Source organism: Coregonus lavaretus, assembly GCF_964263955.1.
Source record: "Coregonus lavaretus genome assembly, chromosome: 23".
Lineage (NCBI taxonomy): Eukaryota > Metazoa > Chordata > Actinopteri > Salmoniformes > Salmonidae > Coregonus > Coregonus lavaretus.
The window spans coordinates 16,525,152-16,537,688 of record NC_140010.1 but is presented as its reverse complement, the minus strand read 5'-3'; the positions used below and the strand labels follow the sequence as shown (position 1 = coordinate 16,537,688).

Sequence of the window (12,537 nt, the reverse complement as noted above, 5' to 3'; positions counted from 1 at the left end):
CAAATAGCAACCCCTTGCCTTGATGACAGCTTTGCACACGCTTGGCATTCTCTCAACCAGCTTCACCTGGAATGCTTTTCCAACAGTCTTGAAGGAGTTCCCACATATGCTGAGCACTTGTTGGCTGCTTTTCCTTCACTCTGCTGTCCGACTCATCCCAAACCATCTCAATTGGGTTGAGGTCGGGGGATTGTGGAGGCCAGGTCATTTGATGCAGCACTCCATCACTCTCCTTCTTGGTAAAATAGCCCTTACACAGCCTGGAGGTGTGTTGGGTCATTGTCCTGTTGAAAAACAAATGATAGTCCCATTAAGCCCAAACCAGATGGGATGGCGTATCATTGCAGAATGATGTGGTAGCCATGCTGGTTAAGTGTGCCTTGAATTCTAAATAAATCACAGACAGTGTCACGAGCAAAGCACCCCCACACCATAACACCTCCTCCTCCATGCTTTACGGTGGGAACTACAAATGTGGAGATCATCCGTTCACCCACACCGCGTCTCACAAAGACACGGCGGTTGGAACCAGAAATCTCAAATTTGGACTTCAGACCAAAGAACAAATTTCCACCGGTCTAATGTCCATTGCTCGTGTTTCTTGGCCCAAGCAGGTCTCTTCTTCTTATTGGTGTCCTTTAGTAGTGGTTTCTTTGCAGCAATTCGACCATGAAGGCCTGATTCACACAGTACCCTCTGAACAGTTGATGTTGAGATGTGTCTGAGACTTGAACTCTGTTAAGCATTTATTTGGGCTGCAATTTCTGAGGCTGGTAACTCTAATGAACTTATCCTCTGCAGCAGAGGTAACTCTGGTTCTTCCATTCCTGTGGCGGTCCACATGAGAGCCAGTTTCATCATAGCGCTTGATGGTTTTTGCGACTGCACTTGAAGAAACGTTCAAAGTTCTTGAAGTTTTCCGTGTTGACTGACCTTCATGTCTTAAAGTAATGATGGACTGTCATTTCTCTTTGCTTATTTGAGCTGTTCTTGCCATAATATGGACTTGGTCTTTTACCAAATAGGGCTATCTTCTGTATACCCCCCCTACCTTGTCACAACACAACTGATTGGCTCAAACGCATTAAGAAGGATAGAAATTCCACAAATTCACTTTTAAGAAGGCACACCTGTTAATTGACACCGATACCAACAAAGGTGTGTTGCCCTACGTCCCTTCCACAAAAAGTGTAAAATGGTAACACCACAACCATGTCTTGCAGTATCAGCAAATCTTCTGCAAGAGGTCCAAACAGTTTGTGGTTAAGGTCTACGAGCCCTACACCACTTCCGGCAGTCTTATCGATCTGGCCGTACACCGCAGACGGATCAAGACCATACGCCACAAGCACTCTGCTTCCACAGCCCACCATTGCCTGTGTACCTACACAGGATAAAGGACCAAAGAATAAATATGGATCTCTTCGATCAAGCTTCAAAATTTGTCTGCCTTTATGTATTCACCGAATATATTTTTATAAGCCGTACAGGGCTCTGTTGCATCAAACAGATGATAGACATTCAGATATATGAATATAATGTTTATTTGTCCAAATCTAAAATAAAGGGAAGTGTACAATATTTAATGCTAACTCAAAAAGAACTGGGTATTCAACAAGAATGTTATATGGTCAAAGTAACACACAAAAAAATTAACAGTGTCCTACTCGCTACCAAAAGCCTGTGACTGATAATCAACCAATGTGATTTTGTTTCACTGAATCTCCGTCTGTATATTTGGTTAATTGATCTCTGGCTGGACAAGTGAAGGTGGTAGCTCATTTATTTGTTTGGTCATCTATCACTGATCAGAAACATTTAGCACGCAATAATGTAGCCTAAATCAAGTATTGCCTTTCAACTCTGACCCCTTCTGGGGGCATTTTCTAAATGACACACAATATTGTATACTACCCTCATAAAGTACATTTCAGTTTCAAAACTATAAGTCCTACAAACACATGTAGTACTGTTAGAAAGGTAAGAACTGTGGGATTCAGATTCAGGTGTCAGAGACAATGTGACTACTACAGAGCCCCCCAAAACTTAAATGTACCTTATTTTTTCTTATTTTTTTTCAGGGGGGTCGCCCCAATTGTCCCCATGTTGGGGAATAAGAGATTTGAATGTCTAGTTTTGAGATAAAAATATGTCACAAAATCTTTTACCTAATGGTGGCGCTCTAAACATGCACAAATTCCCACTGGAATGCAGCCATTTTAAAAGTGCAGGGCTTGTGCAATGTGCAATGTGCAATCCCATATATGTGCAATGTGCAATACCATATATCCTCTGTCTGATTCTCAGTTCGTCCACTAGACAGCAGTAGGAGATCACATGATGTCTCTTGGCCACTTGAAACCAGTTGCGTCTGGTTTGGGTAGTGAGTCACTGTGCCAAAATGGCTGAACGGATTTTCAAGCCTGACATCTTAAAATGACCCTAGCAATCAGGGCTTTGAAGTTATGAAGTTAGTTTATGTTTATTTTTATAAGACACAGACAAGTGAAGAAACTTCAAACTTCATGTCCCATTCACTTTTCCTATTGTAAACAATGAGCTAGCTAAATGGCGCGTGTGGTGGATGCATAGAAGGTAATGTGGATGGAGAAGGAAATGCATTGCTTTACAGTGACCATCGGGATGTACCCTTTCCATGCATACTAAATGTTTGCACTTTTGGTTACTTGACCATGATTTATGGCCTTTATGGGGGGCATATTCTTATGACATTGCCAGCAGTAAGATTTTAGTTTGATTTCCAAAAAGACCATGCCTGTAGCTTTCTATTTTCTGATTATTATTATGATTTATTTTCACCGGGCCCTATACAGGGCCCAAAACAACCACTCAGAGTTTAACAGGTTTTAATCAAGTGTACACTACTTTTTTGCTCTTGCCTCACATAGTAGCCTAAGCCTTATAGGATAATCTATCCACCATCGAGCCGTGAGAGTGTGTCCTGTTTTATCTGTCATAACGTAACAGCCTACTTCAATCAACCAATACTTCATTCAAGTCATTACACAGCATAGTCATTCATGCCTTTAAAACAATCAAGCATTTTATTTTGAAATGAAATAACAAAGGGAGTGTTGAATAATGAAACAATAAATAAATAACTTGATTTTCTGCCAAACGACCATTTGAATAATCACTCAAAAGCGCCGTGTTTTGAATGCATGTTTGATTGACATTTGGCCTACTTTCGATAGTTTACAAGGTCCAGCAAGGCACATTAGCAGGGCAGTCATAAGGTGTATTTTGTTTGGATGTATCGGCATTAAAAGATGCCATTGGAATATGGGCTTCTCCTGATACTGAGATGCGCTGCCTGTCGTGGTCTCGTGGATCATCATTCTCCCGAGTGCACTCCAGCTTATTCGTATTGCAGTTTTGAAACATTTCAATCATCAGAAAAAAAGTTTCATCATGGCCACAAATTTCTCTGGCCCAGCCAATATTGGAATCCTGGCGCTGCTGTGGCTGAGAAAAAGCTAAAAGGTGCACAGACACGCACAGTAGATTCACAGAATTTGAGGACTGGTCCTGTCGGGTTCGGGCTGTGAATGAGAACTCTAACCTGTACACTCATATCCTATGGCAGGAAAATTCAATACTAACAACTCAACTCACAAACATTACACATTACATTGGTTGGTAGGAATTTAAGGGTGTCTGTGGGTGGAGTGCTGGAGTAGAAAGTCTCTCTCTGGGTTAGGGGTAGGGGGGACTGGAATAGATACAGTCTACTGTACCTACGGAGAAGTATTGGTCCAGCAGGCAAGAAGAAGCTTCTTTACCAGGTCTACTTTGACACAGTTCTCCAGGGCTCTGCAGAGCCGGCCCACGGTGCAGCCCACACAGCCTTCCTTCATCCTCCAGCGCTCCAGCATCTGGTGCACCTTCTCAGGCAACCCGTCACGATGGTAGTCCTGGTCGATGGTGTCCACCTCCACCTCGCTCAGGCCCAGACGACGGGCACAGCGCTTCCATTCCTTCCCGATGTTTTCTCTCAGGAGATCAAGGTGCTCTTCAGTCACTGCCTGGTCCTCTGAACACGGGACAGGACACAACGGAACATATTGTGTAAAATGGAAGTTAACAACCCTTTTCTGTGATATTTACAAGGGTTTTTGATAATTTACTCTCATTTAATGATACATACCAATTTACTGTTAAATAATAGCACTTCTAAATGCCCCATGGTCTTAGTTGAACTATCCAACCCAATTATAACCCCACCAGAGGAGGCTGGTGGGAGGAGATATAGGAGGGCGGGCTCATTGTAATGGCTGGTATGGCATACATGGAATGCTATCAAACACATGGAAACAACGTGTTTGACTCCGTTCCATTCATTCCAGCCATTACAATGAGCCCATCCTCCTATATCAGCCTCCTCTGAACCCCAAATATATAAATGTGTAAACAAACAATGTAAGAACCCCTATATTGTGGCTAGACAAAATATGGGACTAGAAGTAGAAAACATGACATAGAAAAATAGGAAGATGTCTATTTTCAGGAAGTAGGCTCCTCTTTGCAGGATTCTATTCTTACCGTACATCTGCAGGGTCTCTTTGAGTAGAGAGTGTGAGTTTGCCCCATTGGAGAGAGAGCTGGCTGACCTGCTGTAAGTCTCGTGGTCCCTGATGCTCAGTGTGTTGTTGCTGCCTATCTGGATCCCACTGGCGTTATGGATGAACAGGCCTCCTGCAAAACACACACACACACACACACATACTGTTTCTTATAAATGCTTTTCTAATTGAAGTGGTAGATAGCTGTCATGCTGATTGGGGAATCTGCATCAGCTGTAATAATGGTAATAGTGGTAACAAGCACTGTAATCTCTGTGCTTCACCCCTACCTGGGTCCTGTGGAGGTCTAACCTTGGCACCCGAGTTCAGGCGCAGCCCTGCAGTGAGGTCTGGGGCAGTTGACTCTGGCACTGGGTAGGCTGGCAATGACTGGAGGCGGTAGTACTGGGCGTAGGGATCCTGCTGCTGGGGGGAGTACTGGCCCTGGCTTAGAGAGGGGCTGCTGGAGGACTCAGGCATGTGGCTGGAAAGCTGGCGCCTGGGGGTGGTGGCCCCTGAGGGGGCCGCGGCCTCGTACAGGCCTAGGCTAGAAAGACGGAGGTGGGGGTCCACCTCCACGCTGCTGGGCTGGACGGCCTGGGTTTTGGTCCAGGACTGGACAGAGGATACTGGGGACGTGGAGGGATGGAAGGGACTGAGGTCGGGGAGCCCTCTATTGGCGGTGGGGTCCTGTGAGCAGAGGCGCTGTGGGGTGGCAGGGTGAGGGTTAGGGTAGGGGCTGAAGTCAAGCTGTTCCATCCGGCTGTAGCTGCCATATTTGTGATATTCCAACTCCTGGGCTAGTTTGACTTCCAGGGCTGAGCAGTCGCTGACCATTTTGAGCTCCATGCCCGAGGTGGTGCTGACCGGGTCGAGGGTCCAGGCATCTGGCTGGATTAGGGAGGTCTCACAGGGGAGGAAGAGGTTCAGGTCCTCGATGCTGGCCTCCACTGGACCAGCCTCTACACGGACAGCCCCAGCACCGTCTGAGGTCAGCAAGGGAGCCGGCCGGTCTATAGGGAGAAGTGGTAGAGGGTTCATTTTTAATAGCTGAATTCTAAATTAAGATCAAGGTGAATAACTTGTCGTATAAATGGTTTGATTATTGATGAGAATGAGAGATTTGAATGGTAAATCTAGAAACTGGCAAAGATCTCAAGTTGAGGTCTTAGTGCATCCCATCACATTCAATTTTTGTATCCCTTTTCTTTCATGTCCAATAGTTCAGTGCACTTTGTCCAAACCTTTGGATCAGTGGGCTTAGGCAAAGTAATTAAATATAAAACTTGACGCAAGCTTCCACCACGCTGAGACTGTTTAGCAAGGCAGTGAGTGGTGTAGAGTAGTAAGGTGGAGAGCTATAGAGGGTCAGGGCCATGAAGCCTGCCTCACATTGTGCTCAGACTGCTCACCTCCTTTGAGGCTCTCAGGGGGCATGGATAATGATTTCATCTTCTCCACCAGCTCCTCTGGCCCCTCGTACAAGTCCTGCATGCCAATGAAACAGATCACAGGACGCATAATATTGTTTAAAAGGTGTTATGGACCTTATGATACATTTTGTAATATTGTGGTAATATTAAACACCCATCAATATCTTTCACGTAGTTACTGTATTTGTTCCGACTTTGCTTTGTTGTGCACTTGGTTAATTCAATGATGTACTCATGACAGTGCTATTACTTTGTTCACACATGCAACTTACTCTGAGACCAAGTGAGTCCCTCTCTACATCTGGCTCTAACTTCTCCCTGTAGACGGGAAGGAAGGTGTTGTAGCCCTCTGTGTAGAGAGAGAGAAAATTTGAAAATTAGAGCAGTCATGACTAACATAGCAACAGCCACAGAATAGTCTGTGTATTAGACCATGATGTAACATTAGACTCCTGAATGCAATGAATTGATGCTTGTTGAAGTACCAATTTATTCATAGGTCCAATGTTGACTTTTGTAGATGAAAACAGCATATTGGTTGCATATTGCACTTTTTTTGAATATGTGTTGAAATGTACAAGGTGTAAATGCTCTGCAATATCAATCACATTTATTTATAAAGCCCTTCTTATATCAGCAGAGTGCTTATACAGAAACCCAGCCTAAAATCCCAAACAATGCAGATGTAGAAACACGGTGGCTAGGAAAAACTCCCTAGAAAGGCAGGAACCTAGGAAGAATCCTAGAGAGGAACCAGACTCTGAGGGGTGTCCAGTCCTCTTCTGGCTGTGCCGGGTGGAGATTATAACAGTACATGGCCATTAAGGCCAGATCGTTTAGAGGTCGAGACAGCAGGTGCAGTAGAGAGGGAGGGGGAGAGGGAGGGAGGGAGGGAGGGAGGGAGGGAGGGAGAGAGGGAGAGAGAGAGGGAGGGAGGGAGGGAGAAGGAGAGAGGGTCGAAAAACCCCTTTAATGCCATGTCTGTACACGTGAAACAGTCTTGCTTCCGTCCCTGTCCTTGCCCCAACCTGGGCTCGAAACAGTGACCCTCTGAACACATCAACAACTGCCTCCCATGAAGCATCGTTACCTATTGCCTTACCTTGCTGAGCAAGGGAAACAACTACTTGAAGGTCTCAGAGCGAGCGACGTCACCAATTGAAACACTACTAGCGCGCACTGCTAACTAGCTAGCCATTTCACACCAGTTACACACATATATACAGTATGTCCAGCTAGCCACAGGTGGATGGGGACTCCTCTAGAGTCTAATACCTCTCAGGGGTTATCTACACTACCATTAGGAACAGTGGCGACCTGTCATTCAGGGCTGTTTTGAGCCCCACATTTTGAGTTGCCTGTTTCGCATGTTATTTTGGTATTTTTACGTGTCACATATCAGTTTGCAAACAATGTAAAAATATATAAATAATCATTGAGTTAATAAAGCCTCCATACAAACATTGCCTCTTTTTTGCTCTCTTGAGTAAGGCAGCTCCAAAATGCAGGTGTTTCAGCCTAGCTCAGTGTTTTCTGTGGTGGTGGGGTAGCCAGCAGAAAATACGGAGCGTAGGGGTTGGTAATGTTCTCTAGTTGCGCCGTGATTGGCTCAGTGTTCTGTCACTCATGCGGACACTACGTCACCGCCAAATCTAAGGGTAGAGCTCGAAAATTCAAGCCCCTTGGGTGCTGCCACATTAGAAGTGCCCATCCATGAAGGCTCAAGGTCATTGGCCACAGATAAAATGACGTCAAATCACGTTAATCACGTTACATCATACTTTCAAAATCTTAGCTAGCAGTCATCATCATGAATCAAGTCGACAATCTACTGGCAAATCCTTTTTAATCCTTGTCATATGAAGAGAAATAATAGATAAAACGTATCGGTGCTCATCGGCCATTGGACATATACATTACACTACAAGTTGGAAATCGCCAATTCAACAATGAGTGGTTTGGAAGGAATCAGTGGCTACCTGCAAGCATTGCAAAGTAATCACTAGCCTGCTATTCAGTGGAGTGACTGTGTGGTCCCAAGTCTGGGTTTAAGGTTCTCTTTTCCAAGCTTAAAATGATAAACAAATATACAAATATATACAAATAACATTGTATTGATTGGCATTGTGTACACTGTAATGCATTTTACTGTATTTAGGAATTCCTGTACCTCAATCTCACTACACACATGCACACGCACCTTCGAATGTTGGTCGTAGTTGTGGATCCTGATGCCAGCATCTCTTCATTAGCTCTATGATCTCTACAGGCGTATCATCAGGGATGAGGTCTTCATCAGGACGATCACCTTTACGGACACACTGGCAGATATGGTCCTCACTCCGAGCATCTGAAATACAGTAGTCCAATATTAATTCAGTGCATTCAAATCTGTACAGAAAAACTAAAAACCTTATACATTCATAAAAAATAACAAAGGACCTCTTACTATAAAATATATCAGAGTTCACAAACTACACTGAACAAAAAAATAAACACAACATGTTAAGTGTTGGTCCGGTGTTTCATGAGCTGAAATAAAAGAGCCCAGAAATGTTCCATACCCACAAAAAGCTTATTTATCTCAAATTACATCCCTGTTAGTGAGCATTTCTCCTTTGACAAGATAATCCATACACCTGACAGGTGTGGAATATCAAGAAGCTGATTAAACAGCATGACCATTACACAGGTGCACCTTGTGCTGAGGAGAATAAAAGGCCACTCTAAAATGTGCAGTTTTGTCACACAACACAATGCCACAGATGTCTCAAGTGTTGAGGAAGTGTGCAATTGGCATGCTGACTGCAGGAATGTCCACCACAGCTGTTGCCAGATAATTTAATGTTAATTTCTCTACAATAAGCCGCCTCCAACGTCGTTTTAGAGAATTTGACAGTACGTCCAACCGGCCTCACAACCGCAGATCACATGTATGGCGTTGTGTGGGCAGGCGGTTTGCTGATGTCAACATTGTGAACAGAGTGCCCCATGGTGGCGGTGGGGTTATGGTATGGGCAAGCATAAGCTACGGAAAATGAACATAATTGCATTTTATCGATGGCAATTTGAATGCACAGAGATACCGTGACAAGATCCTGAGGCCCATTGTCGGGCCATTCATCCGCCGCCATCACCTCATGTTTCAGCATGATAATGCACGGCCCCATGTCACTAGGATCTCTACACATTTCCTGGAAGCTGAAAATGTCCCAGTTCTTCCATGGCCTGCATACTCACCAGACATGTCACCCATTGAGCATGTTTGGGATGGTCTGGATCGACGTGTATGACAGCGTGTTCCAGTTCCCGCCAATCTCCAGCAACTTCGCACAGCCATTGAAGAGGAGTGGGACAACATTCCACAGGCCACAATCAACAGCCTGATCAACTCTATGCGAAGGAGATGTGTCGCGCTGCATGAGGCAAATGGTAGTCACAACAGATACTGACTGGTTTTCTGATCCACGCCCCTACCGTTTTTTGAAGGTATCTGTGATAAACAGATGCATATATGTATTCCCAGTCATGTGAAATCCATAGATTAGGGCCCAATACGTTTATTAAAATGGATTGATTTCCTTATATGAACTGTAACTCGAAATTGTTGCATGTTGGATTTATATTTTTGTTCAGTATATATGGCTGAAATCGCATCAGATTAATTTGAATGCAACAGGCCTCTGTTGAGTGAGTGAGCAACACTCACTTTCATATGGCTCACGGCCAGTGAGGATGACCCATACGACAATAGCGAAGCTATAGACGTCAGACTTCTCAGAGGAGCGTGTGTGGATGCTGTCCAGGTGCTCAGGAGCCATGTAGCACAGAGTACCAGCTGCCCTGCCCCCCCCTCCCCCAGACCCGGGACGCCCCAGCCGGCTCTGCCTGCGAGACTCCTCCTTAGTCAGCCTGCTCCACGTCTGACAGGTGGCCAGGCCCAGGTCTGCAATCTGGAGCACAGATACAGACATGCATATTCATACATGTACATGCATTGCATACACAGATTACACACATATCCATATTCATACACATACATCGAACGTAGAGACATCAATACACACACACACACACACAGTCTTGCATAACTAACCTTGTTGGGACACACAATTCAGTCCCCAAATCCTATTTTACCTAACCCTAAACCTAACCTTAACCCCAAAACCTAACCTTAACCCTAACCCTAACCCTAGCTCCTAAACCTAACCCTAAAACTAATTCTAACCCTAACACTAATTCTAACCTTAACCTTAAACCCCCTAGAAATAGCATTTTCCCAGTTGGTCAAATGTTTGTTTGTTTACTATTCTTGTGGGGACTTCGCACACGCACACACACACACACATACACACACACACACACAGTAAAGTAAATGATATAAACAGTAATAAAGCATATTATACAGTGGGTGCTGTACCTTGATGTGAAAATCCTTGTCCACCAGTATGTTTTCTGGTTTGAGATCTTTGTGTACGACACGGTTCTTCATCAGGTACACCATCCCCTCCAGAATCTCCAGTATGATCCTGCCCTTGATGGATATCAGCACAGGCACCTGGAGAAAAGACAGGAATATATACAAGTTGTTTGCCCAGAGAGAAAATAGCTTGTTGATATTACACAGACAAAATGTAATGTGGAGTTCTGTTTGAAGACCTTCCATCTCTGCAGTGAGAGGAAGGAGGCTGGCCTGTGAGTCCAGGACCTAACCTCATTCCTATAGTGACAGTGTAGACAAGTTAGCTGTTGTTGTTGTTGTGATATCCTCTCACCCGGTCCAGCATGGCCAGCAGGTTGCCTTTAGGGATGAGCTCCATGACCAGAGAGTAGTCCCCATCCTCCAGGATCACCCCCAGCAGTTTGACCACCCGTTCATGGTTCAGTCTGCTCATCAGGCTGCCCTCCTCTAGCAGGGACTGCTTATTGCCCCTGAGGGAGAGAGGGAGGAAGGCTTGGTCAAGACTACCAGCTAGGAAAATATGTTAATTTGGAGATGTATCCCTATTTATTAACTAGGCCGCCTACTATAGCCTACTTTAGCAATATACACATCACAGGATGTTCCCCAATGCTGGAAGGGGGTCCCTGAGTGAAAAAGTTTGGGAATCCCTGGTTTAGACTACAATATGAAACTCGGTAGAGCGTGACAGTCACAACACTTACAGACACTGGGGGAATCCTCTACACCATAGCCCGCTATACTCACTCATTACGCGGTGGCCCGGTGTAGACGGTCTTCAGAACCACCTGGCCGAGGGTTTTGTGATAGCACAGATACACTGTACCGAATCCACCGTAGTCCAGAGGCTCCTTTTTGATAAGATCAGCGGATTTCATGTAGATGGAGTCCTGCACAGTAGCCATGGCTTGCTACCTGGTCCTCGGTCGGGTATTTCCCTCTAGCGTTGATACGAGACTAATGGATACATTGTAATTAATCAGTAATAGAGCAATCTCTCATGATGTAAATAGTAACACTAGTTGATTTCCGAACGAATGGAGGAGTAGGCTGAGGAGCTTCAGCGGCGTTACATTGAATCGAAATACAGAACTGAATATGGAAGTGAAAGACGTAGTCGGAAATCCAATACTGTAACTTGCTCTGTTAGAGTTGTCAACACATGAAGTGGATGACATAAATAATGAATGCAGTTTAAAATTCAATGTAAATAGGTCTATGTATGCATTATGATAAAAGATGTAGGTCAAATCGTAAATTATAGAGAAATAACCTACCTTTTCATCCCACGGATAGGCCTATAGTTCCGGGATTTCTCTCGTTGCCGCAATTCTGAAACAACAGAAAATATGTTGTGGAAGTCTTAGAAGTCAATTGCAGACCAGTGTAGCTAATCGAGAAAAGAGCATATGATTTCGATGCAAATACAGTTGAAGTCGGAAGTTTAAATACACCCGGCACAGCCAGAAGAGGACTGGCCACCCCTCATAGCCTGGTTCCTCTCTAGGTTTCTTCCTAGGTTTTCGCCTTTCTAGGGAGTTTTTCCTAGCAACCGTGCTTCTACACCTGCATTACTAGCTGTTTGGGGTTTTAGGCTGGGTTTCTGTACAGCACTTCGAGATATTAGCTGATGTAAGAAGGGCTATATAAAATAAAATTGATTGATTGATTGACCTTAGCCAAATACATTTAAACTCAGTTTTTCACAATTCCTGACATTTAATCCTAGTAAAAATGCCATGTCTTAGGATCACCACTTTATTTTAAGAATGTGAAATGTCAGAATAATAGTAGAGAGAATGATTTATTTAAGGTTTTATTTCTTTCATCACATTCCCAGTGGGTCAGAAGTTTACATACACTCAATTAGTATTTGTTAGCATTGCCTTTAAATTGTTTAACTTGGGTCAAACGTTTCGGGTAGCCTTCCACAAGCTTCCCACAATAAGTTGGGTGAATTTTGGCCCATTCCTCCTGACAGAGTTGTTGTAACTGAGTCAGGTTTGTAGGCCTCCTTGCTCGCACACACTTTTCCAGTTCTGCCCACAAATGTTCTATA

General features: G+C 44.3%; 1 protein-coding gene across 1 annotated transcript; it reads right to left on the bottom strand.

The window, feature by feature from the left end:
* Positions 1-3,043: 3,043 nt before the first annotated feature.
* On the bottom strand, positions 3,044-11,982 carry LOC311099194 (receptor-interacting serine/threonine-protein kinase 1-like). Its single transcript, XM_084139874.1, has 11 exons — positions 11,756-11,982; positions 11,226-11,435; positions 10,792-10,948; positions 10,437-10,574; positions 9,726-9,969; positions 8,217-8,366; positions 6,289-6,365; positions 5,996-6,071; positions 4,874-5,596; positions 4,564-4,716; positions 3,044-4,054 (listed from the first exon to the last, which is right to left on the bottom strand). The coding sequence occupies exons 2-11, from the start codon at positions 11,381-11,383 to the stop codon at positions 3,759-3,761; spliced, it is 2,172 nt and encodes a 723-aa protein (XP_083996000.1). The 5' UTR covers positions 11,384-11,435; positions 11,756-11,982; the 3' UTR covers positions 3,044-3,758.
* Between the last annotated feature and the right edge of the window lie 555 nt (positions 11,983-12,537).